The 26,041-nt window shown below is 47.1% G+C and overlaps 1 protein-coding gene across 1 annotated transcript; it reads right to left on the bottom strand.

Moving 5' to 3' along the window:
• Positions 1–3,118: 3,118 nt before the first annotated feature.
• LOC143775164 (E3 ubiquitin/ISG15 ligase TRIM25-like) lies at positions 3,119–6,963 on the bottom strand. Its single transcript, XM_077263006.1, is given in 4 exon segments — positions 3,119–3,171; positions 5,676–6,263; positions 6,584–6,707; positions 6,709–6,963. Coding segments are annotated over 4 exon segments (1,020 nt in total).
• Positions 6,964–26,041: the final 19,078 nt, after the last annotated feature.

The following is a 26,041-nucleotide window of genomic DNA, read 5'->3' as shown; positions in this document are numbered from 1 at the left end:
TTTTTTTTTTTAGTCCCGGGTCACAAACGCGACCGACCGCCCCGCCCCCCACCTCCCGCCCCCGCCCGCCTCCGAGTCCCCCCCACCCTCCTTGAAGACGATACTCACCCTGCTCCAGCGATGCCTGGTCTCAGCGTCTGTAGCGCGTCCTGAGTGAGCGGTCACGTGGTACCGCTCATTAAGGTCATGAATATGCACATATTCATGACCTTTAATGAGCGGTACCACATGACCGCTCACTCAGGAAGAAGGCACTGCGGCGGGACAGAGCCAGAGGGAGGATGTCGGCGCAGCCGCGCGATGTGTGGGACAGCTGACAGGTGAGTATGAGGGACGGGGGGATGAAGGAGGAAGGTAAGCCGCCCGAGCCATGCAAGATGGGAGGAGCGGGGAAGGGGGTGGAGAGATGAGCCATGCATACCGGGGAGTATGAGCCATCAGCCATGCATATGGGGGGGAATTATGAGCCATGCATACAGGGGAATATGAGCCATCAGCCATGCATACAGGGGGGGGAGTTATGAGCCATGCATACAGGGGAATATGAGCCATCAGCCATGCATATGGGGGGGGGAATTATGAGCCATGCATACAGGGGAATATGAGCCATCAGCCATGCATACGGGGGGGGGGGGGTGGAGAGATGAGCCATGCATACAGGGGGGAGGTGGAATATAAGCCATGCAAACAGGGGGGGTGAATATGGGCCATGCATACAGGGGGGGAGTATGAGCCATGCATACAGGGGAGGGGGGGGAGTATGAGCCATGCATACAGGGGGGGGAATATGAGCCATGCATACGGGGGGGAATATGAGCCATGCATACAGGGGGGAATATGAGCCATGCATACAGGGGGGAATATGAGCCATGCATACAGGAGGGGGGGTCATTATACAGTATGGAGAACTGTGTGTGGCCATTATACAGTATGGAGCATCATGTGTGGCCGTTATACAGTATTGAGCATCATGTGTGGACATTATACAGTATTGAGCATCATGTGTGGCCGTTATACAGTATGGAGCATCATGTGTGGCCATTATACAGTATTGAGCATCATGTGTGGCCATTATACAGTATTGAGCATCATGTGTGGCCGTTATACAGTATGGAGCATCATGTGTGGTCATTATACAGTATGGAGCATCATGTGTGGCCGTTATACAGTATGGAGCATCATGTGTGGTCATTATACAGTATGGAGCATCATGGCCATTATACAGTATGGAGCATCATGTGTGGCCGTTATACAGTATTGAGCATCATGTGTGGCCGTTATACAGTATGGAGCATCATGTGTGGTCATTATACAGTATGGAGCATCATGTGTGGCCATTATACAGTATTGAGCATCATGTGTGGCCGTTATACAGTATGGATCATGTGTGGTCTTTATACAGTATGGAGCATCATGTGTGGCCGTTATACAGTATGGAGCATCATGTGTGGTCATTATACAGTATGGAGCATCATGTGTGGCCAATGGCCATTATACAGTATGGAGCATCACGTGTGGCCATTATACAGTAATGAGCATCATTTGTGGCCATTATACAGTATGGAGCATCATGTGTGGTCATTATACAGTATGGAGCATCATGTGTGGCCATTATACAGTGTGGAGCACTGTGGCCATTTTGTTTCGTTTATAATTATTGTATATAAAACAGTGTGATCAGCAGTGCTAAATGGCTGTGGTTGGGACGTGGATATGGGTGTGACTAGTTGTGAAATGGGTGTGGTCAGAGGCGTGGCCTAAAATTTGCCGCGCCGCACACTTTATACCTCCTTCCCTTCTTCAAAAGTTGGGAGGTATGGTACCGCATTTGCCAGATCATGGCAAGTGCCGCAAATCCCATAGGGAATGAATGAGGCCGAACGCAGTGTTGCTGTAAGTGATCCGTTACGCGGCACATGCAGAAAAACTGACGGATCTGCTGCAGAAGGCGACTTTCACATCAGCGATTCTTGCTAAAGTCACTGCCGATAGTGTCATATTCACCAAAGGGGGAGGCAGCACTAAAAGTGCCAAGGGCAGCAGAAACCCTAAATAGGGCCCTGCCTGAAGATAAAACTGTTTTTTTTTTCAATTACAGAAAGCAGCCCAGAAAGAGACTCAACGCTCGAATCAGGGTCTCTGCCCCTACATTATGTTGCTCTCAGATTAATTGGCAAAAACCTTGTGAAAAATTGGTCTTAATACACTTTTACTTTTGACAAGTGTAATACCAGAAGTTTGTTAAGAAGTTTGACTACTTCTGCACTGCCCATACTCTTTATACATCCGGGCTGTCCCCCTTATTCTAAAATGTAAATGCTGTCTAAGCAGCTTTCACAAGATCATGCAGCTGTGGGGAGGAAAGCTGCCCTCAGACGCAGCCAGACTTCCCAGAGAGAAGATAAACATGGTTAAAGGGAATCCGATCCCCCCAAAAATTGAGGGTGAGCTAAGCCCACCGGCATCAGGGGCTTATCTACAGCATTCTGGAATGCATTCTGTAATGCTGTAGATAAGCCCCCGATGTAACCTGAAAGATGAGAAAAAGAGGTTATATTATACTCACCCAGGGGCGTTCCCGCTGTGGTCCGGGTCCGGCGCCTCCTATCTTCATCAGATGACGTCCTCTTCATGTCTTCAGGCTGCGGTGCTGGGCCTCTCTGATGTTTCCCGGCGCGTGCACACTGCAGTACTTTGCTCTGCCCTCAACAGGGCAGACAAAGTACGCCTGCGTCGGAGCATGAAGACCACAGAAGAGGATGTCATCTGATGAAGATAGGAGACCCCGGACCACGACGCCCATCGGATCGGACAGCCCGCCCAGGTGAGTATAATCTAACCTTTTTTTCCTCATCTTTTAGGATACATCGGGGGCTTATCTATAGCATTACAGATATGCCGGTGGGCTTACCTAACCCTCGATTTTGGGGGTGACAGATTCCCTTTAATTACCATGTCTGCCTTCTCTATCTCTGTATACACAGCTCTGAACTAGCACTTTGTATACAGAGCAGGAAGTACTGACAGTGCTTCCTCCTCCAGACCCTGTTGTCATGTGATCACTGGGTGTAGGGAGGGAACAGGAACTGCTGGGTCCCAGAAAACCTTGTCAGCTGTGCTATGCAACTAAGAAGGATGAAATTTCCTTGTAGCTGGAGCTAACATACCATCCTATGTTACAAAGGAAATGGTTTTTAAGACTTTCAAGGGGCCCAATGTTTAAAATAAATGAAAAAAGAATAGCAATAATAAAATCAAAGAGAGCATAAAAAAGGCACTGCCAGGCTAAATCGTTATGTCTAGCTCTGTTCCATTCCAAAAATGTCCAATACATAAAAATAATTTCTTTGGAAAGGGAAATGCAATTTAAAATGTTTTTAGAGGTCGTTTGAGGTCGGAAAAATAAAAAAAATCATAAAATTTGTGAAATATACACATATTTTCTAGTTTTTTTTAAATTTCCCCTGATATCAGTAAAAAAAGCAATACAAAATGGACATGAAAAACAAGCCCCACATACGTAAGGAAAGAAAAAAATTTAATATTCGAAAGAGAAAAACTTATAGAACCTTTAAATGCACATGTAAGATACTAGACGTAACCAGATGCGTCACGAAGCTCCTCACACTGGCTGAATGTTCCACCAATCATAGAGATTCCACAACCTGTGATGTCACCAGTCTCTGAGTTGATTTCTTCTATGGTGATGGTTCTTCACAGCTGCTCCTAATATCTTTATAGAACCACCACATACATATAACACAGCATGAAGGGGCTCGGAGAAGGTGGCAGTGAAGGTGTGTAAGTGTCTGATGGGGTCACACAGCTCATAAAAGGACAACTGCCCGGCCTCATAATCCAGATATATCCTGAACCTATCACTGGAGATCTGGTGAGGTAAAAAGATCACTTTACTGTCATGTATCACTGAATACTGATTATTATTCACCCGCACTTTATATAAACCCCAGGACTTGTTATTATTTCCAATGTATGACTGCTGCCCCCTCCTGTCTATACTGGGGTAACACATCCCCACCCTCCACCATCCTGGCCTACTGCCCTCCACATCCCAGTAATGTCGTCCTGAGGTAAATCTCCTCCCGCTCATCACCTGATAATACAGGAATCTCTCTGCTGTTTTTGGACGATTCTGTGTTATTTCTTTCCAGGTTGCAGTTTTCAGGTCGTCTGATATAAGGAGATTATTAGCAGCCGTGTTTATGGAGCGCCCCCACCGTCGCAGGGCCGAGGGGTACCCGGTACCGGGCCTCTGAGTCTCTGCTCTGGGGTTGTCACGGTGGCTAGACCCGGTCCGTGACCCTGCTGAGGGGCGTCCAGTGAAAAGTGGTGATGTGGTGGGGATGTTGTGGTGCGGTGCTGGTCGCAGTAAATAAAGAAGACACCAGGTTGCAGTCTCTTTACCTCTTTACTGAAGGCTTCTGGATCCTCAATCCGGAATACGGTCCTCCAGGCTGCGCAAGTCCGGCCGGTCCGATGGCACCTCCAGAGTTCCCTTTGCAGGTGGAAATCTGTGCCTACCTTCTAGCGCTTGTGTGTTGTGGTCCTCCCCTGCTGTGCTTACAGGATAGTCCCCACAACTGTTGTGTCTGTTTCTCGTGTTCCCTCACAACTCGATTAGGATGTTCTTCTTCGTCCCCCAGATGCTATGGCTAGGACGCACCCGTATGACGGGTAGGCCCGGAGCTCTTCCGGGACCCTAGTGTCGCCCCTCTCCAAATGTTGCCCCCTATGTCTTCGTAGGTGATTTAGGTGAGACAGCCCGCCTATAACTGACTGTCCTGCTGTAGGTTTGAAGTATGGCTTGGAACCTAGTACTTCCTCGGCGTTCCGGCCACCGGCTGCGCGCCTCAGTAGGATGTTGCCTCGTCTTACAGCACGACTCCTACTGGTATTCTCCTTGTTGCGTTGATCTCGTTTCTCACTCAGCACAATAAACCTCGCTTCTTGTCCTTTCTTGGGGTACCGCCGCAATGACGTGCAGGCGCGGTCCCATAACGTTCTCTCTGTTCGCTAAGCCTCTGTCAGGATCCCACCCCTGACAGGGACCCCTCTGAATCTTCCCCTGCAACACCCTCTGCCACAGGATGTTGCCTGGATCCAACCCAGCCAGCTTTCTGTCTAACTTCCTATCCAACCCCCAGTTTTACCAGACTGTGAGGAGTGGCCTAATAAATAGCACCCTTAGCTCCCCCTGGAGGCCAGACTGTGAAGTGTATTGGTATCTGTGATACCTGGTTAGGTGAACTCCTTCAGTGCCATCAGACGTACCATAGCCCCCCTTAGTGGCGGAGCATCAGTACTGCAACGACCAGGACTCTGGGGCGCTGCACTTACATCCAGTAATATGTCTGCAGGATCCTGAACATGGAAGGTCACATTTATATCTCTTATCATAGCAGATAATGTGTGTGATATGTGTGAGATCAGCTCCGCACCCTGATCACCACCATCATGTCCTCCTGTGTCCTCATCACCTCCATCATGTCCTCCTATGTCCTCATCACCTCCATCATGTCCTCCTGTGTCATCACCTCCATCATGTCCTCTTGTGTCCTCATCACCTCCATCATGTCTCCCTGTGTCCTCATCACCTTCATCATGTCCTCCTGTGTCCTCATCACCTCCATCTTGTCCCCTTGTGTCCACATCACCTCCATCATGTCCTCCTGTGTCCTCATCACCTCCCTCCTCCTCAGAATCACACAAGGCACCGGTGTTTGGATCCTGTAAGACAGTCAGTGGATCCGTCATGTTACACAGCTCCTCAATGTGTCTCATCTTCCTGGACAGCTCGTCCTTGTTTATTTCCAGTTGATGCTTCAGAACAGACAGGGACAGTGACTCTTCCTTTTCCTGCCTGGAGATCTCACTCAGGACCTTCTTCTCCAGGTCATCCAGACGTTTTCTGATGTCTATACACAGGGCAGTGACTCTCTCCGTTTCTCCAGCTGCTCTTTCTTGAGATTTTCTCCTGTGTTCCTCCAGACTCTGGACTCTTTCCTCAGTCTTTTCTCTCTTTGTGATCAGTTCCTGGAGAATATTTTTCAGTTTCTTCTTTTTCTTCTCCGAGGCCTCATGCAGTGCCTCCGCCCGGTGTCCCCAATGTTCTCCAACCAAACTGCAGGACACACAGATACAAGTAGCGTCCTCAGTGCAGTAATATTCCAGGATCTTCCTATGGATGGAACATTTTCTGATTTTCAGAGAAGTCCTGGGTTCTGTTAGGACGTGATCTGCTTCTGTATTGATGTGAACTTTTAGGGTATGTGTCCACGTTCAGGTTTGCTTCAGGCTTTGGTCAGGATTTTATGCAGGTAAAATCCTGACCAAAAATGCACCTGAGGTCACTGGCAGGTCACCTGCGGTGTTCCTGCGTGTTTTGCTCATTGTAGCAACATGCTGCGTTCTGAAAAAATGCACCGCATGTGCGTTTTTGCAGGAAAAACGCATGCGTTTTTTAATGCACAGTGGAGACGGGATTTCATTAAATCCCCTCCACTATGCTATAACATCTGGACGCTGCGTTTTTGACGCTGCGGCTCAACGCTGCGTCAAAAACGCAGCGTTTCCTGAACGTGGACACATACCCTTAGGTGTTTCTCACACAGAGAAGTCTCACAAAGCAGAGAGGATTTCACAGCAGGTACAGGAGAGTCCACACAGTAAGTGCAGCAGATCCCTGTGATCTCCTCATGATGTGGCTGAGTAGAAATTCTCCACTACATTACACAGAGTTATGTTCTTCTGTAGTGGAGGCCACTTCTGAAATGTTGCTCTACATTGAGGACAGGAATATTTTCCATACCCACCATCTGTATCCAGCATTCCACCAATACAATCCCGACAGAAGTTGTGTCCACATCGCAGGGTTACAGGATCTGTATAAACGTTCATACAGATGGAGCAGTTCAGCTCGTGTCTTAGATCAGCAGACGCCATGGCTGAGATCAAGTCGGAGCAGAGAAATCAAATGTGACGGATGTTACTGGCAGCAGGGTGTGTTCCAGCATTTTCCTTATCATTATACACTTTGCTCTTTAGTTGTTTGTCTTCTTATATTATATTTCCCTGATTTGTCCTCGAGGGCAGGATCATTACCTTGGGAATATATCTTTACTGTCATGGCCGATACGCATTTTTACTATGCTGAGGAATGAATTAATATTATTTCCTGTCTGCCTATTATGGTGGCCTGTTAGGTCCTGCTATGTTAATTAAAAGTGGTCCCAAATTCTAATACATTGCATCATCGCAATGTTTATAGTCTTCTTGAAGTAATTGTTGTAGAATACGAAATATATGAAGAAGCTAAAGGAAAATAGTCCATTTGTCCATGGTCTGTCCATTAGATTGGTTGAAGATTGTATCCCACTAATCTTTCTCTGTATCCTGAATGTAACATTTGAGTCCAAATGCTGCAGAGTCAGGTCTCGTGGTGGCCCCTGCGTGGAAACCCACATCCATCGTTAAAAGTTATATATATATATATATATATATATATATATATATATATATATATATATATATTGACTCAATCCAGCACCTGGTGTGTCCATCAATGGCATTCTGAGCCTATAGTGTGAAACTACCATCCACACAAGCCATGTGTACAGGAATATTACATCAGCAAATGTAATTATGTACATGTCCAGTGTTGAACATAATAATATGATTGACTGTAATTAATATTTAACAGTTTCTCCTTTTGAGGGTGACACATAAATTGGAACCCTCAAAATAGACAAATTCAACAATAGGATCATATTCATTCTTCTTCATCAATGTAATTTAATATTCATTATTAATAAAATATTCAATAACAATGTTGTGAGTGCATGTTATGGTTGCTGTGACCGATATTAATGTAAAATACATAATTTTACTTTCCTAAATCTAAAGTGGAGCAGGCAGACCTGGTCATTTCTTCTCAGGCTTCTTTTTTTTGTGGAGGAAGAGAAACATATAGCAATGTATTTCTATGTAGCTACACACTTCGGCCCCGAGTGCCAGCGGCAGTGCCGGGTATTCATGCGCGAGTTTCTCGCATCACACTTGCAAGTGTGACCCCGGCCTAACAATAATGTTTCTTTCAATTTGAGTTTGACATCAATTTGACTTTATTGGCTGACAAAAATCAAACACATGATGTTAGACAGCAACACAGGACTCTCTATCAAGCCAAGCAACAGATGTGACACACTGAAGAGCAGAGATGTGGAGTAAAAGATGGGCAAAACTTGGACTATACTGATGAGATTGGTGATCAGTTTCTCCATAACTGAAATAGCAGTACAGGGGCTTGGAGAGCACTGCGGACACAGCATTAATCTCGCTGGTCTTCCCATACCAATGGAGATGCAGGGGATGTGGTTCACAATTTTCATTTTGCTCCTCATACTTCTCCAGCTGCCATTTTGGTGGCTTATAAATGGAGCATCAATGCCACAATCCGAAGAAGAGGCAGCAGAGTCATTGTATTCAGACATAAATCCCTGTGATACTCATCAAATTTGGTGGGAACAGTGGATCATCTGATGTTATTGGGGCTTCCCGACTCTCCCCTGATAGCAGATGCTCCTCAGGTCTTTCTGCCGTCACTGGCACTTACATCATGGCTTATGTATAGCTTATATCGCACAAAAACATACATTACTTATTTCTTAAACTGTATGTGATTGGGAAAAAACATCTGCTGCAGCGTCGCTCTTCCCTGGTGTCTGGTATTCATGAGAAAGGACCCGAACTCCTGTAACGGAGGCCAGGGGGTAGTCGTGGCTCTGTTAAATATTAATTATTTATTGAATTATTCTGAATATCGATGCAGTACAGAGCACATTGCTTCTTGCTGACAGTACAAAGAGCTATTTTTGTGTATGTATAAGTCAATGCCTTATAAAGGGTAACACGTGGTCTGTAGACCCATATATAAACACCTCTTAGGAGGGTGGACGGGGTCTTTTGTCACGTGGGACTGCCATCTCTAACTTCACCATCCTTCTCCATGGACGTTTGACAAGAAGAAGGCGACAGCTGTTAGCTGGCAGCCATAATGACCTTCAGAGACTTCACACAGACAGACTGCTTTTATCATCCAAACTTTGGGGAAGATGAGTAACCAATGCTAATATCTACACATGGACAATCCGTTCGTAACTATTTTCATCTGTTTTATGTTTTTGCTGCAAAGTGATTTTTCTATGGACAATCAATAAACCACTATACTTTTTATGAGAATATGACGACATTTTTCTTTTAAGAATAACGCACCTGGTTAAGTCCTGATTTAAATAAATGTGCAGAATAAGCATATTTAACATTGCCGAAGCCAGCCAGTTTTGATTTTTTGTGCTATTTTTGCGTGGATTTCCTTCACCTTCCACAGGGGGGAATATAGAAGAAGCTAGATTTTGTGCAAGTTTTCAGGAATTCCACTTCAAGTCACAAAGATCTCACAAGAAGAACCTACGAATTACGGAGACTTTAACGGGTGTCAGATGAATTGACAAGCACCAGCATCGGACGTGCTAAAAATAGACTTGCTAAAAATAGCCGTGGTGAAGTGAAGTCCGGAGCCCAGCAAAAGAACTACAAGCTGAGATTTCAAGGTAAGAACAATGGATTTGATTAATTCTTATGCTAAATCAAGTCAGATAGAATTTGTAAGTTTGTACAGATCTAGTGTAGAAATATTTTGGTTTTCTTTATTTGCGGAATGCAGAATCGCGAATTTGAAGTTAGATTCTAAGCTAGTATCTAGGAAAAAAGAAAAAGAGCAACTGAAAATATATTACATATGGTTAATGTATTTCATGAGTTTGTTACAGAGAAGTCCAAAAAAGACAGTGTAGAAAGAATTTCTAAGGAAATGGAAATTAATGATGTCCCCAAAATTGAGTGTAATGTAAAGAGTAAGGAAGATGAAGAAATGAAGCACGTGTCATTAATGGCCACCCAAGGTGACTTTGTGCCTCATGATGAAAAACAAGATGGAGGACACGTAGGAGACATGACAACTGACAAAGATGATGTACAAGGAACAGATGTAGGAGGGCCACTAAAAATAGAAGACGACTCAGAGGCCCAACTCCAAACTAAATCTAGGAAGACTTTGTTAAAATTATGTAAAATCATTCCTGCATATGATGACAAAATCGATGTGTGCAGAAATTCAGAGATTTTTGAAAGTTTTGCCGATAAGTTTGATCTGACTAATCAGGAGAAAAATAAATTATTTAAAATTTGGCTACCAGTAAGTTTCTCCAGGAAATTCTCACTAAAAATGCAGAATGAAGAGTTCCATGAAGAGATGACTGATGTAGAGAGATTAAAAATTTTGATATTTTGTGGACTAAAAGAAAATTATCCAGATCTTGATATTCTTCTAAAATTGAGGATTGGCCGGAAAGAATGTATGTTTACCTTCATGTCTATTTTTGAAAGGGTTTACAAAATGGTCAGTACTAATTCCAGTAAAAAATCAATGATAAATTGTTTTGTAAACAAATTCAGATTCCTAAATCCTGTATCACGTGTTATTGCATCACAGAAAGATTCTTTATATGAATGTGCACAGTCCATTGAATTTTTTAGAAAACATAAGAATCTTGAAAGGAAAACAAATCATACTAAGGTTTTTAAATCAGACAGAATTATATCTTATCAGAAGCCAAAATCAAAATCTCCAAAACTGACTCAAAATCAAATCTATGAAGAACGAAGAAAATTACATATTTGCTACAAACCCTATGAGTCTTCCACTGAAGCTGCACTGAAAGGGTTAAAAGCTGAAGGGTCAGATCTGTCTGTAAAGATGGCGGAAATTGACAGATAGAAACAAGTGATGAGTATCCCATCTGGTGCTCAACTGAACACTCCATTATTGCAGCTCTTCAACTTCAAAGAGTCCATAGGGTTAATGACCTTATTAAATGGTGTTTACCAACGGATTATTGACAGAGAGGTAAATTTTGGGTTAGGAATTGGCTAAAAAAAAAAATGTAATCAATTATATGATGTGTAGATGAGTTATACAATGTATTATTTATTAATATGTAATTATTTTATACAATATATTTCTACAGTTACACATATATATTAATATAGTATACAGTAAATATTGTAGCATATTTGTATAGGTAGAGATTATATTAACTGTATTTTTATATGTATAGTGAAATAATTAAAATTTATTCCAGTAATAATACTTAGAATTACATTAATTACATATATTAAATATATACATATGTATAACATATTTAAATTATTTTGTTTTCAAATAAATATGAAATTAACCATTCTTTTATTCTTCCTTAGAGCTTTCATTTCAAAACAGGAATTGAACAAAAAAAAAAAAACTTCTTACATGAACTTGTTTTATTTACACAGGAAGCTATAATAACTGCATGATTGTATATATATTTAACACTTAATAAAAAGAATAATACATAATTAATAAACTAAAAACTTGTTTTTTTCCCTTTGCATGGTAATAATGTAGTTTTTCTCCTTCACTGCATGGTGTGACAGGTCACACTCTCTTGTTTCAACTTAAAGCTGTAAGAAGAAACTTTAGAAGCTCCTCAGCCTTTACATTCAAACGGATTCAGTTGCAGACTTGTACTAAATATAATTGTACAACAAATGCACACATTTCATATGGAAGAGTCCTATCTATAGGTTAGAACATAGTGTTAAGTTAGATAGTGTTAGATATATTTGGGGAATATTCAAATAAATATTAGAATACTAAAATTAATAATTTACAAATGCGCATTGATAATTAGGATACAATATTTTGGGTTAATATACATGTTTTTTGTATGTAATATATGTAGTGTCAACTTTTATGTGAGTGACAGATGACAGATAAGCAGCTGCTAAGAATGAAGTGTAACGTAAGGAGCGTGGAATGTGGAACGTGCAGTATGTGAGAGGCCTCATGACTTATGGTATGTTGAGAGAGGAAAAAAAACAAAAACAAAAAACCTTGTGTGTATGAAAAATAAGATATAAACACCTCTTAGGAGGGTGGACGGGGTCTTTTGTCACGTGGGACTGCCATCTCCTACTTCACCATCCTTCTCCATGGACGTTTGACAAGAAGAAGGCGACAGCTGTTAGCTGGCAGCCATAATGACCTTCAGAGACTCCACACAGACAGACTGCTTTTATCATCCAAACTTTGGGGAAGATGAGTAACCAATGCTAATATCTACACATGGACAATCCGTTCGTAACTATTTTCATCTGTTTTATGTTTTTGCTGCAAAGTGATTTTTCTATGGACAATCAATAAACCACTATACTTTTTATGAGAATATGACGACATTTTTCTTTTAAGAATAACGCACCTGGTTAAGTCCTGATTTAAATAAATGTGCAGAATAAGCATATTTAACAGGCTCACAGTGACAGTACTAATACACCGGGGCTCTAAAAAAAAAAAAATTGTGCAATTTTTCGATACCCGTAGCGTCTCCATTTTTCATGATCTCGGGTTGGGTAAGGATTGCTGACGTTTTTAATGATACCATTTCAGTGCAGATACGTTCTTTTGATCGCCCGTTATTGCATTTTATTGCAAAGTCGTGGTGACCAAAATACATAATTCTGGCGTTTTAAATTTTTTTCTCACTAGGTCGCTTAACGATCAGGTTAATTATTTTTATCGGTCGTCCATGACAGCACTACGGAGAGAGGGGATCCGCCCTTCAGGAACAGGAAACCTACAGATACATAAGGGCGGCACCTCTCCCACGCATCAGTTGGTTTCCTGTTCCTGGAGGACAGGATTCCCTGCAGATACGACTTCGTTTCTCCTATCAATACCCAGGCCGGCTGTCCGACCCAGGTAGCGAGGGGGTCTCCTACCTCGGGCAGTGCGGGTCCCTGGAAGCGCCACGGTGGGTCCGGGTAGGGCTCCACGACAGTGAGCGGTGCAGTGTGGAGCGACGACCGGAGGAGGTCCATCCCCAGTGGTCAGCGAGGTAAGTATGTCCCCCCCCCGGGGTCCGCTCACCCCCCTGGGCCTCGGTCTTCCCCACTCTGATCCCCATTGATGCGGTGCGGTGTGGCGTCCTGTGTGCTCCTTTCGATTCGGGACTGGAGCTGGGGGTCGGACGCCGGCCTCTGCCGCGGTCACCGCAGGGCTGCGACCGCGGGGCGGCTGTAGCGTAGTGGGGGGGCGGCTGGGTGGTCCGGCGGCACCGTTCCCCGGCTTCCAGGGGCGTTCCTGAGCGCTCTGCCCGAAACCGGAAGTGCCGCACAGGGGGCGGGGCCAGGACCGGAAGTCAAACGCCGGCCGGTTTTTTCTAAAAACGCTGCTGTCCTGCATGCGGCGGGTGCGGGGGGGGGGAGCGTTTGGGTGCAGGGGGGGGGGTGGTGGAGCAGTGACCTGCAAGTCGGGGGGGTGGATTTGGCCACACACCTGCACTGATCCCGGATCCGGGGGAAGGGCTATTTATAGCCAAACAGAATGCTGCAGCGCCACTTGTGAGCCCATCTGCAGCTATTGATGAGCCGGAAGCTGCCGTCGGTCTGCTGGAGCAGGAGCAGGACGGATCCTCGGAGAAGTCCCATGCGAACCCCCAGCTGAAGACCCGCGGACGCAGTAACCAGACCAGTCGCAGATCTAAACAGAAGGATCTGGACCGACCCCCCAGTAATCCGGTACCTACCTACCGCTACTGCCTGGGTAAGAGATATTCGTGAATGTACCCTGATGCAGTCTTTTCCTATGTTTATTTCCGTAGGGGAGAAAATGCGCTGGTAAGGCAAAAAACAAGGAGTGCGCGCTATGCGCTTGCCCTTTGCCAGACGTCTACCCTAAGAGGCTTTGTCAGTCGTGTGTACGGCAGACGGTGGCGGAAGAGTCTCCTGATTTCACATCAAACCTTAGGGAGATTATCAGGAAGGAGGTGAAAGATTCCCTGAAATCCCTGTCCCGGGGGGAGTCTTCCAAAAGAAGAAGGGAGCCTAGCGCCTCAGATTCGGATTCGTCCGCTGGCCCTAGTAGGGAGAATGAGTCAGACGCCTCTGTCTCCTCAGCGTCCTCTTCGGAAGAGGAGTCTAACTGGTTCTGTTTCCCATTGGACCAAATGGACAAACTAATTAAATCAGTCAGATCCACCATGGGGGTGGCTGACGAAAGGCCAGAATTCTCAGCACAGGACCTAATGTTTGGCGGTCTAGACCCTAAAAAACGTAGGTCTTTTCCGCTCAATGACAAGGTCCAGAACCTCATCAAAAGGGAATGGAAGAAACCAGAGAAAAAAGGCTCTTTTCCACCTGCCTTTAAACGCAGATATCCCTTTGAGGACCCCATTGTGAACACATGGGATAAGGCGCTGAAATTGGACGCAGTGGTGTCTAAGGCGTCTAAAAAATCATCTATCCCCTTCGATGACATGACTTCCCTAAAGGACCCTCTCAATAAGAAGGCTGACTCATTCCTTAAAGGGACATGGGAGATATCGGCGGGTGCCCTGAGACCTGCTGTAGCTGCGACTTGTGCAGCCAGATCGATGATGGTCTGGCTGGATCAGCTAGGGTCTAAGTTGGAAGGGGGTGTTTCCAGAGATTCTATGTTGAAATTCCTGCCAACGATTCAGAATGCCGCTGCCTTTCTCGCGGACGCATCTGCGGATTCGGCAAGAATGGCGGCTAGGGCGGCCGGACTATCAAACGCAGCACGCAGGGCCCTATGGCTGAAATGTTGGCCGGGTGACCTTCAATCCAGATCCCGTCTGTGCTCTATCCCATGCGAAGGGGAATACCTGTTTGGTCCAGTCCTAGACGAACTGCTGGAGAAAGCTGGAGACGAGAAGAAGAAGTTTCCCAATCTACCAACTACCTCTTACAGGCGTCCCTTCGCAGGGAAGAGGTTCTTTCGGAGGAGACCAGCCAGAGACCAGAGCAGATGGGATGAGAAAAAGAAGAAAGGTACTGGATTTATGTTTGGAGGTGGAGGATGTCAGGAGCCATCCCGTGAGGTCAAAAAACCACCCCAATGACTAGTCGCCCCGGTGGGAGGTAGACTATCTGCCTTCTACCCGGCCTGGTCCAAAATCTCCAGTAGTGATTGGATTTTGGGGTTAATAGCTACGGGTCTGCGGCTAGAGTTCTCTTCTATCCCTCGGAACTTCTTCAGAATTACCCCACTCATGTCCTCTCCAGCAGAACAGGCGGCCCTGGAAACAGAAGTTCACGACCTGCTCAATAAGAATGTCCTGTCAGAGGTTCCGGAAGGAGAACAGGGTAGAGGATTCTACTCTCGTCTATTCCTAATAAGTAAACCTGATGGCTCCTTCAGAACAATTATTAACCTTAGGGCTCTTAATAATTTCCTGACCGTCCAATCATTTAAGATGGAAACTATTAACACCGCAATAAAGCTGCTGTTTAAAAACTGCTTTATGGTAGTATTGGATTTGAAGGACGCCTATTACCATATCCCTATTTATGCAGGTCACCAACGATACCTGAGGGTGGCGGTAAGGTTGGATGGGGTAATCAGACACTTCCAGTATATGGCCCTTCCCTTTGGTATATCAGTCGCCCCTCGAGTGTTTACCAAAGTTATGGCGGAAGTTATGGCACACCTGCATGAGTCCAACATTCTAATAATCCCCTACCTGGACGATCTCCTTATCGTAGGTAAAACAGCGGATCACTGTCTGGAACAGTTACATAAAGTGATGTCTGCTCTGGAGAGTCTGGGGTGGATGCTAAATGTCAAAAAATCACGCTTACAGCCCATGACGGTGCAGCGATTTTTAGGCCTGACCCTGGATTCCCAGGTTCAGGAATGCCGTTTGCCTCAAGAGAAAATTGATCGCCTGCACCTTCAGGTGCTGAATGCCTCTAAAAACCCCACCATGTCCCTTAGAAGAGCCATGTCTCTGTTGGTCTCTCTCTCGTCCTGTATTCCAGCGGTCCGATGGGCCCAGTATCATACGAGGATACTTCAGGGCGAGGTGCTGTTACAACAAAAAAGGTTGGGGGGATGTCTGGAGAGCCTGATGACCCTATCCCAAGACGCTATTATATCCCTCGGATGGTGGCTAGACCAAGAGAACCTGTCCACAGGGGTCCCCTGGGAATATAATGTAACTCGTATAGTCACCTCGGACGCTAGCCCTTCTGGATGGGGGGCTCACATGGGGGATACATTGATCCAGGGGCTTTGGGATCGGGATCAGATAGAAATGTCTTCCAACCTAAAGGAGTTAACGGCTGTGGAACAGGCAGTTAAATCACTCCTTGTCTATCTACAGGGCCACCACGTGCGGGTATTCTCGGACAATCGGGTCGCCGTGGCATACATAAATCACCAAGGCGGGACTCGTTCCAAATCCCTAATGTGCGTAGCAGATCGTCTATTCCATCTAGCAGAGCAACATCTTCTCTCATTGACGGCTCTTCACATAAGAGGGGCAGAAAACACTACAGCGGATTTCTTAAGCCGCAACACATTGAGGCAGGGAGAGTGGTCCCTGAACGACTCCATCTTCAAGCTCATCGTGGAAAGATGGGGTCAACCAGAGGTAGACCTGTTTGCCACAAAAGAAAACAGGAAAGTGGCACAATTCTGCTCTCTCAACCCCAGAGAAAATCCTCTGTCAGTAGACGCCCTCCTCATAGACTGGAACTTCAGGCTAGCCTACGCCTTTCCTCCCCTGTCTCTACTTCCTCTGGTGGTGAGGAAAATCAGGAAGGACAAAGCCACAGTGATAATAATTGCCCCCTTCTGGCCCAGAAGGACGTGGTTTCCATGCCTGAGGGCTATGTCGATATCCGACCCATGGGTCTTGCCAGACATCCCGGATCTCCTATCCCAGGGCCCAGTCTACCATCCTCGGGCGGTTGGCCTTCATCTGACGGCGTGGATTTTGAGCGGGCGCTGTTAAAGGATAGGGGGTTCTCTCCGGGCCTCATTAACACTCTGCTGAAGAGCAGAAAAATAATCACCACAAATATTTATGTTAGGATCTGGAAGAGGTTCCTTCAAAACTCGGGGGTAATAGCTGGTCAGTCAATACCAATAGACAAGATTTTAGAATTCTTACAGAAGGGGTTAGATATGGGGTTATCCCCAAATACACTTAAAGTGCAGGTATCAGCCTTAGGGGCCCTCTTTGGCTGCAACATTGCTGAGAATCACTGGGTCAGCAGATTCATCAGAGCGACAAAACGGTCCAGGCCAATGGTGAAGAATAGGGTCATGCCATGGGACCTGAACCTAGTCCTCTCAGCCATGACAGAGGCCCCATTTGAGCCAATTGCATCAGCCTCTATTAAAAATGTATCCCTTAAAGTAGCCTTCCTGGTGGCCCTAACATCAGTGCGTAGGATAGGCGACATCCAAGCATTATCCAGGGTTCCCCCTTACATGCAGCTTAGGGATGATAGAGTGATACTATCCCCTGATCCAGCATATCTTCCTAAAGTAGTGTCCAGGTTCCACAGAACACAGGAAATAGTTCTTCCATCTTTTCTCCCCAATCCTACTAACGATAAGGAAAGGAAGCTACACACTTTAGATGTAAAAAGATGTATCCTGGAATATCTGGCAGTAACTGATCCCTGGAAGATAGATAACGCCCTATTCGTGTCCTATCAGGGTAGTAGGAAGGGTCACAGGGCATCAAAATCTACTTTAGCTAGATGGATCAGGGAGGCTATCTCGCTGGCATACATCTCAAAGGGCAAGCCGGCGCCTGAAGGTCTGAAAGCGCATTCCACTAGAGCTATGGCGGCTTCGTGGGCGGAAAGATTGGAGGTGTCGATCGACCAAATTTGTAAGGCTGCTACTTGGTCTTCCCCAAACACATTCTATAATCACTATAGATTGAACTTGGGTGCCTCTTCTGACCTCTTTTTTGGTGTAAGGGTGCTGCAAGCTGTAGTCCCTCCCTAGTTAGTTACTCTCTGTAATTCTCTCCGTAGTGCGGTCATGGACGACCGATAAAGTCTTAGTTACTCACCGGTTAACGGTGTTTTTCGGAGTCCATGACAGCACCTGTACATACCCTCCCGTCTTCTTAAGTTCTGGGTGTACACCTCTTCCTTTATTTATATAATTCACGGGTAGTGAATAGTTAGTTATTGTATCATTGTTTATTATGTATGCTATTAACCTTGGTGGTCCTCTTGTGCTCTGTAAACCAACTGATGCGTGGGAGAGGTGCCGCCCTTATGTATCTGTAGGTTTCCTGTTCCTGAAGGGCGGATCCCCTCTCCGTAGTGCTGTCATGGACTCCGAAAAACACCGTTAACCGGTGAGTAACTAAGACTTTTTTATTGATAGATCGGGTGATTCTGAACGCGGAGATACCAAATATATGTAGGTGTGTTTTTTCATTGTTTTATTTTGAATGGGGCAAAAGGGGGGTGATTTGAACTTTTATTTTTTTTATTTTTTTCATATTTTTAAAAACATTTTTTTTTACTTTTACCATGCTTCATTAGCCTCCATGGGAGTTTAGAAGCAGGCATAGCCTGATCGGCTTTGCTACATAGGGACGATGTCTTATGTAGCCGAATTAAAGCATTGCTATGAGTGCTGACCACAGGGTGGCGCTCACAGCAATCTGGCATCAACAACCATAGAGGTCTCACCGCACGCACCACGTGACAGGGGTCAGCGGTGCGTGCATTTCCGGCCCTATGGTCGGAAGCGTTTGATAAATGCTGCTGTCAGAGTTTGACAGCGGCATTTAACTAGTTAATAGGCACGGGTGGATCACAATTCCAATTGAAAACAGCTGACATGTTGCAGCTATAAGGTGATCTCACCGCCGGAGCCCACCTCAAAGCGGGGGTACTGACTTCGGACATACTATTCCGTCCGAGGTCAGTAAGGGGTTGCGTTCACCTCCAGGAATATCACATTTCCACACTGCCGGTACCGCAGCTTTCTGAATGGTCAGACAAAACCGCTTCAGGAGTTCCCTGCCCGCTTACCTCTCCAAAGGTGAATTTGAAGGATGGTTCTTCCATTCCTTGCTAGGCCGTTGGTCTCGGACGTTAAGGGTTGTTCCCACGAAGTTAGCTGCTACCATTCTTACGCTGCCCTGAAATGACTCCATCACCGTGTGACTGTCAGCTCTTAGGTTCTGGACTGCTGGGCTCCTCTGCTTAAACGTTCCCCCGGACGGACACGACTGTCCTGTCCTTGCTCCCGACTCACACACAAACTAACTCTAGGAAGCTCCCCCAACTACTCTTTCTTCCCTGCCAGACAAATCCTATTGGTCTAACTAATCCCTATCCTATTATGCTCCCCCTACTGATCTAAGTCCTACTCTATCCTTATATCTTTACAACACATAAACATAGGTACAATGCATTACACAATATATCAACATTACAGAACACATGCAACATACCCCTTTTACTGGGAACATGAGCAGGGAGGGCTGGGTATTAAACTGGCCCCCCCCCATACCGCTTACACTCCGATACCAGACACAACTGCACAGACATGAGTCCACCAGGTGACCCAAACATGCGACCACTTGATCACTCAAATATTACAGTGTATTACTGTATGCTTCAGGGATAATGGAATAGAAATGGAGCTCCCAACATTTGTATAACCGCTTAGATGCCATGATTGTTGTTAACAGCAGCATCTAAAGGGTTTATCTTCCAGGATTGGAGTTTCCTCTAGTTCAAGAAGTACCAATACATTTCTGATACTGCAATTTGGAGACACTTCCTCTTTATAAAATGTATGTCATGTCAAGATGTCACATGACCTAGACGACCAGCTTGTGTGATGTCACATTCTAGAGTCCAAGTTGGGATTGTTGGAAAATAGCAATGCAAGAAGGCACAGAGACAATAATTTGTTTTTAAAATTGTGAAATTCTGGTTCGGGATTAGAAAACCATTAATGTCTATATGATGACAGAATATGAATTGCAATAGCAGACACAACCCATGAATAGAGGTGGTGCTGTGTCTGGAAGAAATCATTATATTTAGAATAAATTTTGCAATTCCAATGCTCGAAAGCTTGCAATTGCTCGGAAAACACACATGGAGGAGAGAACGGGAGAGAGAAAAGACCCATCTGAGCATAAGAGCATACACTCTACAGGAGAGAGATGACCCCCGATCATAAGAGCTTACACTCTAAAGGAGAGAGAGCGGACCCCACTGACCATAAGAGCTTACACTCTACAGGAAAGAGAGGACCCCACTGACCATAAGAGCTTATACAGAAGAGAGAGGACCCCAGTGACCATAAGAGCTTACACTCTACAGGAGAGAGAGGACCCCAGTGACCAAAAGAGCTACACTCTACAGGAGAGAGAGGACTGAGCTGACCATAAGAGCTTACACTCTACAGGAGGGATAATAACCCGCTGACCATAAGAGCTTGCACTCTACAGGAGAGAGAGGACCCCACTGACCATAAGAGCTTGCACTCTACAGGAGAGAGAGGACCCCACTGATCATAACAGCTTGCACTCTACAGGAGATATGACACACTGACCATAAGAGCTTACACTCTACAGGAGAGAGGGGACACAGCTGACTATAAGAGCTTACACTCTCCAGCACAGACGGGACCCCCCTGATCATAAGAGCTTACACTTTACAGAAGAGAGTGGACCCCACTGATCATAAAAGTTTACAATCTACATGAGAGAGGTGACTCCACTGACCATAAAAGCTTACAATCTACAGGAGAGGGAGGACCCCCTTGATCATAAGAGCTTACACCCTACAGTAAAGTGAGGACAACATTGATCATAAGAGCTTGCACTCTACAGGAGACTGAGGACCCTGCTGACCATAAGAGCTTACATTCTACAGGAGAGAGAGGACCCCACTGACCATAAGAGCTTACACTCTACAGGAGAGAGAGGACCTCACTGACCATAAGAGCTTACACTCTACAGGAGAGAGAGGACCCCACTGACCATAAGAGATTACACTCTACAGGAGAGAGGACCCATTGACCATAAGAGCGTACACTCTACAGGAGAGAGAGGACTCCGCTGACCATAAGAGCTAGTGCAGTGCCCCAGAGTCCTGGTCGTTGCAGTACTGTCGCTCCGCCGCTAAGGGGAGTGATGGTATGTCTGATGGCACTAAAGGAGTTCACCTGACCAGATATCACAGACACACATTACACTTCACACTCCGGCCACCAGGGGGAGTGGTTCTATCTAGTAGGCCACTCCTCACACTTTGGTAAAACTGGGGGTTGGACAGGAAGTTGGGGAGAAAGGACCTGGGAAGAGCTCGAGGGAGGACCTGTCAGGGGTGGGATCCTGGCAGACTCCTAAGAAAGGACAAGAAGCGAGGTTTATTGTGAAGAGTGAGAAACGGGAATACAGCAAAAAAAGGAGATAATATCAGGAGTCGTGCCTCAAGAATAGCAACATCCTTCTGAGGCACGTAGCCGGTGGCCGGAACGCCGAGAAAGTAAGAGACTCCATGCATTACTTTAAACTACGGCCGGGCACTTAACTATAGGTTGGATGCCTCACCATTACACCTAACGAAGACAACGGAGGCAAACTGTGGGAGAGGGGCGTCCCCAGGGTCCCTATAAAATAGCTCCAGGCCTACCCCGTCATACGGGTGCGTCCTAGCCATATCATCTGGGGGACGAAGAGAGAGAGAAAGAACAGAAGCATACACGACAGTTGTGAGGACTATCCCGTGGTGCTCAGCAGGGAGGTACTACAACACACAGGCGCTAGAAGGTAGACACTGATTTCCACCTGCAAAGGGAACTCTGGATGTGCCTTCGGACCGGCCGGTCTCAGACGGCCCTGTTAACAGTATTCTGGATTGAGGATCTTGAAGTCTTCAGTAAAGAGACTGCAACCCTGTGTCCTCGTTATTCATCGCGACCTGCACCACGCACCACCACTTACAACTTTCATTGGATGCCCCTTAGCAGGGTCACGGACCGGGTCTAGCCACCGTGACAACCCCAGAACTGAGACAGAGAAGCCCAGTACCAAGTACCCCGCGGCCCTGCGTCTGGGGGCGCTCCAAACTTTGCGTCACGAACAGGTTCTACTTAAGCCTGAAGAATCAGGTCATGTGTGCCTTGGAACTGTGATTTATTGTGCTTGAACCGTGATTTATTGCAAAGACTGTGTGTTGCTATTTGCCGCCAAAATCTGCCATCGCCGCGCACGAAGGGAGGAGCCGTAGCTTCGTGGGCAGAGCTGGTCAAAAAGAGCGCGGAACTAGAAGACGCGATAAAGCGACGATCCCGGAAGAGGAACACCAACTTCCAGCAGGTTAGCAGGGGAAAGGAGCGGCCATGTCTGAGTCGGGAGCAGAGGTGGCGGTCGCAGCCGTAGACCCAGAGGCACCGCCGGGCCCCGCAGTAGACACAGCCGCGGGCCTTGTACCACATCCGGTTGCCGCAGAGCTCGCTGCCACTACCCGCTAGCCGGAGGTTGCTGCGGCTACAACAGCCATCATGCCCTTCTCCATGCTGTACCTACCTGGAGCAGCCTGGCTCCCGCGATACTCTGGAGAGTCACATACATTAACTGACTTTAAAGAGGGGATCTGCAGCCTGCTTAAGTTCTATCCCTTGACAGAGCCTCAGAAAGTTCATATGATAACAGGCCAACTCTTTGGGGCGGCTCTGAGAGAAGTGAAGTCCTGGCCCGCCGCGGATAAGGGAACTGCACAGCAGGTCTTTGCAAAGCTTAAAGCCACCTTTGACACCCGCACCGCTACAGAAATTAAGTTGACTTTCTATGGGTGCAAACAGAGGCCGCAGGATAGCTTACGGGACTATGCCCTTAACCTCCAGGAGGCGCTGCGGGCCATCAAGCAGAGTGACCCCGACAGCATGCAAGATGAAGATAAACTCCTGAAGGAGCGGTTCATTGAGGGGCTCCTGTGCAGCCACCAAAGGGGTCAACTGCACTTCCTGGCCATGCAGAATCCAGACCTGACTTTTGCGCAATTCAAGGATAAAGCCATCCAGGGGCTACAAGAGCGACAGCCCAGCCGTGCAGTGCCTCCCAGGCGTCCCGCTCTCACATACCACCAGGAGGTGGCGTCGGGTGCCCCAGTTGCCGCCGAGGCCGATGCCCAGAGCCTAGAGGACGACTCCCCCGCAGGACTCCACCTCCAGATGCAGGAGCTGACCAAGAGCGTTGCTGCCCTAGCCTGGACCGTGCAGTCCCTACAGGAGGCCCCCAAGGAGAAGATCCAGCTGGCCTCCAGACCAGAGGATGTCCACTGGATGCGACAGAGGAGGACTCCGCCGACCAGAGGCAGGGACGACGATCGCTTCCATCGGGACGGACGACCCATCTGCCGCCGCTGCCACCAGGTGGGCCACCTTGCAAGGTACTGTCCTTTAAACGAGCAACCCCTGGGGCAAAGGGCCAACCCCCAGGAGTAGGACAATCAGGCCTGCAGCATTGGAGAGCTAAATACGTTGGAGCGACCAGATCCTCCTGTTGTGATCGACGGTATCCCCATGAACGCTCTGCTGGACACCGGTTCTCAGGTGACGACTATGCCTTACGTGCTTTATAGACGGTATTGGGAGGACGCTGACATTACTCGTGGCCCCGATGATGATTTCACCATAATAGCCAGTAATGGTCAGCCATTGCCACAAGTGGGGTATAAAGAGGTCACCATCAAAGTGGGGCGGGTGGAACTGAAGGCCCAAGGGATTGTAATTGTTGATATTGACCGCCATGAGTGTAATCCCATGATGACCATTGGTACTAATGTTATAGAGAATTGTCTTGCAGAAGTTATTGTCCTATTACAACAGGTCGCAGAAACCGCTGGCTACAGTGAACAACGTGTCCTGCAAAAAGCAATCAGGGCCCTAATGCAAAGACAGCAGGTGGAGCTGACTGGTGGTGAAATTGGTCGTGTCACAGTGAGTGATTCAAACCCCATTGCGATACCCCAGGAGTGAAATGTTAATATGGTGTCGGGCAGCCATAGGCCTCAGGGGTAAAGACTATCAGGCCCTGGTAGAACCTGTATATTCAGATAATAGGCCTACCCTCCTGACAGCCAGAGGGGTGGTTGATGTCCGCAAGGGGAGGGTGCCAGTACGTGTTCTCAATTGTGGGGAGGAAGAAGTCCAGCTAACCAAATATAGTAGTGTGATACAGGCACCTGGGCCCTTGGTCCCGTCCAATCCGGCGGAGAACAACTGTTCTGCAGGGCAACCGAAAGATTGGTGTCGGGAATTGCACCAAGGCACTGACTCTACCCCACCTCACCAGAAACAGGGGGCCTACAGGGTGGTTCATGAGTACGAACGGGTCTTTAGCAAACACCCCCTAGATTTTGGGCAGGTGAAAGGGATCCAACATCATATCCCCACAGGGGATCATCGACCCATAAAAGAGAGATACCGTCCTGTACCCCCAGCTCATTATCAGTGTGCCAAAGACATGTTGCGAGAGATGAAGGAGGCTTGGGTAGTGAGGGACAGCTGTAGCCCCTGGGCGGCTCCATTAGTTCTCGTTAAGAAGAAAGATGGCACAATGAGAATGTGTGTGGATTATAGGCAGTTAAATCGCATTACACATAAAGATGCATACCCACTGCCCAGGATAGAGGAGTCACTGGCTGCGTTAAAATCTGCTAACTACTTCTCTACCTTGGATCTTACCAGTGGGTACTGGCAAGTTCCCGTGGCGGAGGCGGACAAGGAGAAGACGGCCTTCACGACTCTGGTGGGTCTCTGTGAATTCAACTACATGCCCTTCGGACTGTGCAATGCCCCGGGAACGTTCCAGAGGATGATGGAGTGCTGTCTGGGGCACAAGAACTTTGAAACCGTACTGCTGTATCTGGACAATGTCATTGTCTTCTCCAAGATCTATGAAGACCATCTGAAGCACCTGGCCGAGGTGTTTGAAGCCCTGTCCAACTTTGGCTTGAAGGTGAAACCATCCAAATGCCACCTGCTGAAACCCAAAGTGCAGTATCTCGGCCATGTGGTGAGTGCTGAAGGAGTGGCCCCAGACCCCGACAAGGTTACGGTGATTAAGGACTGGCCGAAACCCAGCAACCTCCATGAAGTCCGGCAGTTCCTCGGGTTGGTAGGCTATTACAGGAGGTTAATCAAGGACTTCACCAAGAGGGCCGCGCCATTGCAAGATCTGTTGGTGGGCCAATCCAAGAAGACCAAGGGGAAGAGCACCCCATTCGATTGGAACGAAGGACTGGAAGGGTCATTCACTTGCTTGAAGATGGCGCTGACGGGAGATGAGGTACTGGCCTACCCTGAGTATGATCAACCGTTTGTACTGTATACAGATGCCAGCAACGTAGGCCTGGGAGCTGTGTTGTCCCAGGTCCAGAAAGGCAAGGAGAGGGTAATCGCTTACGCCAGCAGGAAACTTTGTCCCATGGAAAGGAACCCTGACAACTACAGTTCCTTCAAGCTGGAATTCCTCGCCATCGTGTGGGCAGTGACGGAGAGGTTCAAGCACTACCTGGCCTCAGCGAAATTCACCGTCTTCACGGATAACAATCCACTAACGCACTTGGACACAGCAAAACTCGGGGCCTTGGAACAGCGGTGGATGGCCCGGCTGTCCAATTACGATTTCACCATCAAGTACCGGGCAGGACGCAAGAATGCGAATGCCAATGCCTTGTCCCGGATGCCCAATTTGCCAGAAACGGGGGAGGACCCGGAGGCACTTGAAGAAGTAGAACTGCCCGCTTTCCATCGCCCCAAGGCCACTCAATGCTCCCATCATGTGAAGAACAGGCACAAAAACAACCAGGATGCCGCGCTGAATCCCCTGCCCCACCACGGGTGGGCAGAGACCCAGGATGGTGACCCTGCGGTCCGTCGGGTGAAAGAGCTCCTGACGCAGGCAGGTTTGCATCCCGGCCCGGATGATCCACAAGAAACCCAACAGCTGTGGAAGGGGAGAATCAAACTGTTTATTCACGATGGTAAGCTGTGCCGAAGGAGTATCGACCCCCGCACCCATCAATTGGTATGGCAGATAGTGGTTCCAAGGCAAGA

The sequence above is a fragment of the Ranitomeya variabilis genome, chromosome 5 (genome assembly GCF_051348905.1).
Source record: "Ranitomeya variabilis isolate aRanVar5 chromosome 5, aRanVar5.hap1, whole genome shotgun sequence".
Classification (NCBI taxonomy): domain Eukaryota; kingdom Metazoa; phylum Chordata; class Amphibia; order Anura; family Dendrobatidae; genus Ranitomeya; species Ranitomeya variabilis.
This window is presented reverse-complemented; position numbering and strand designations above follow the sequence as displayed.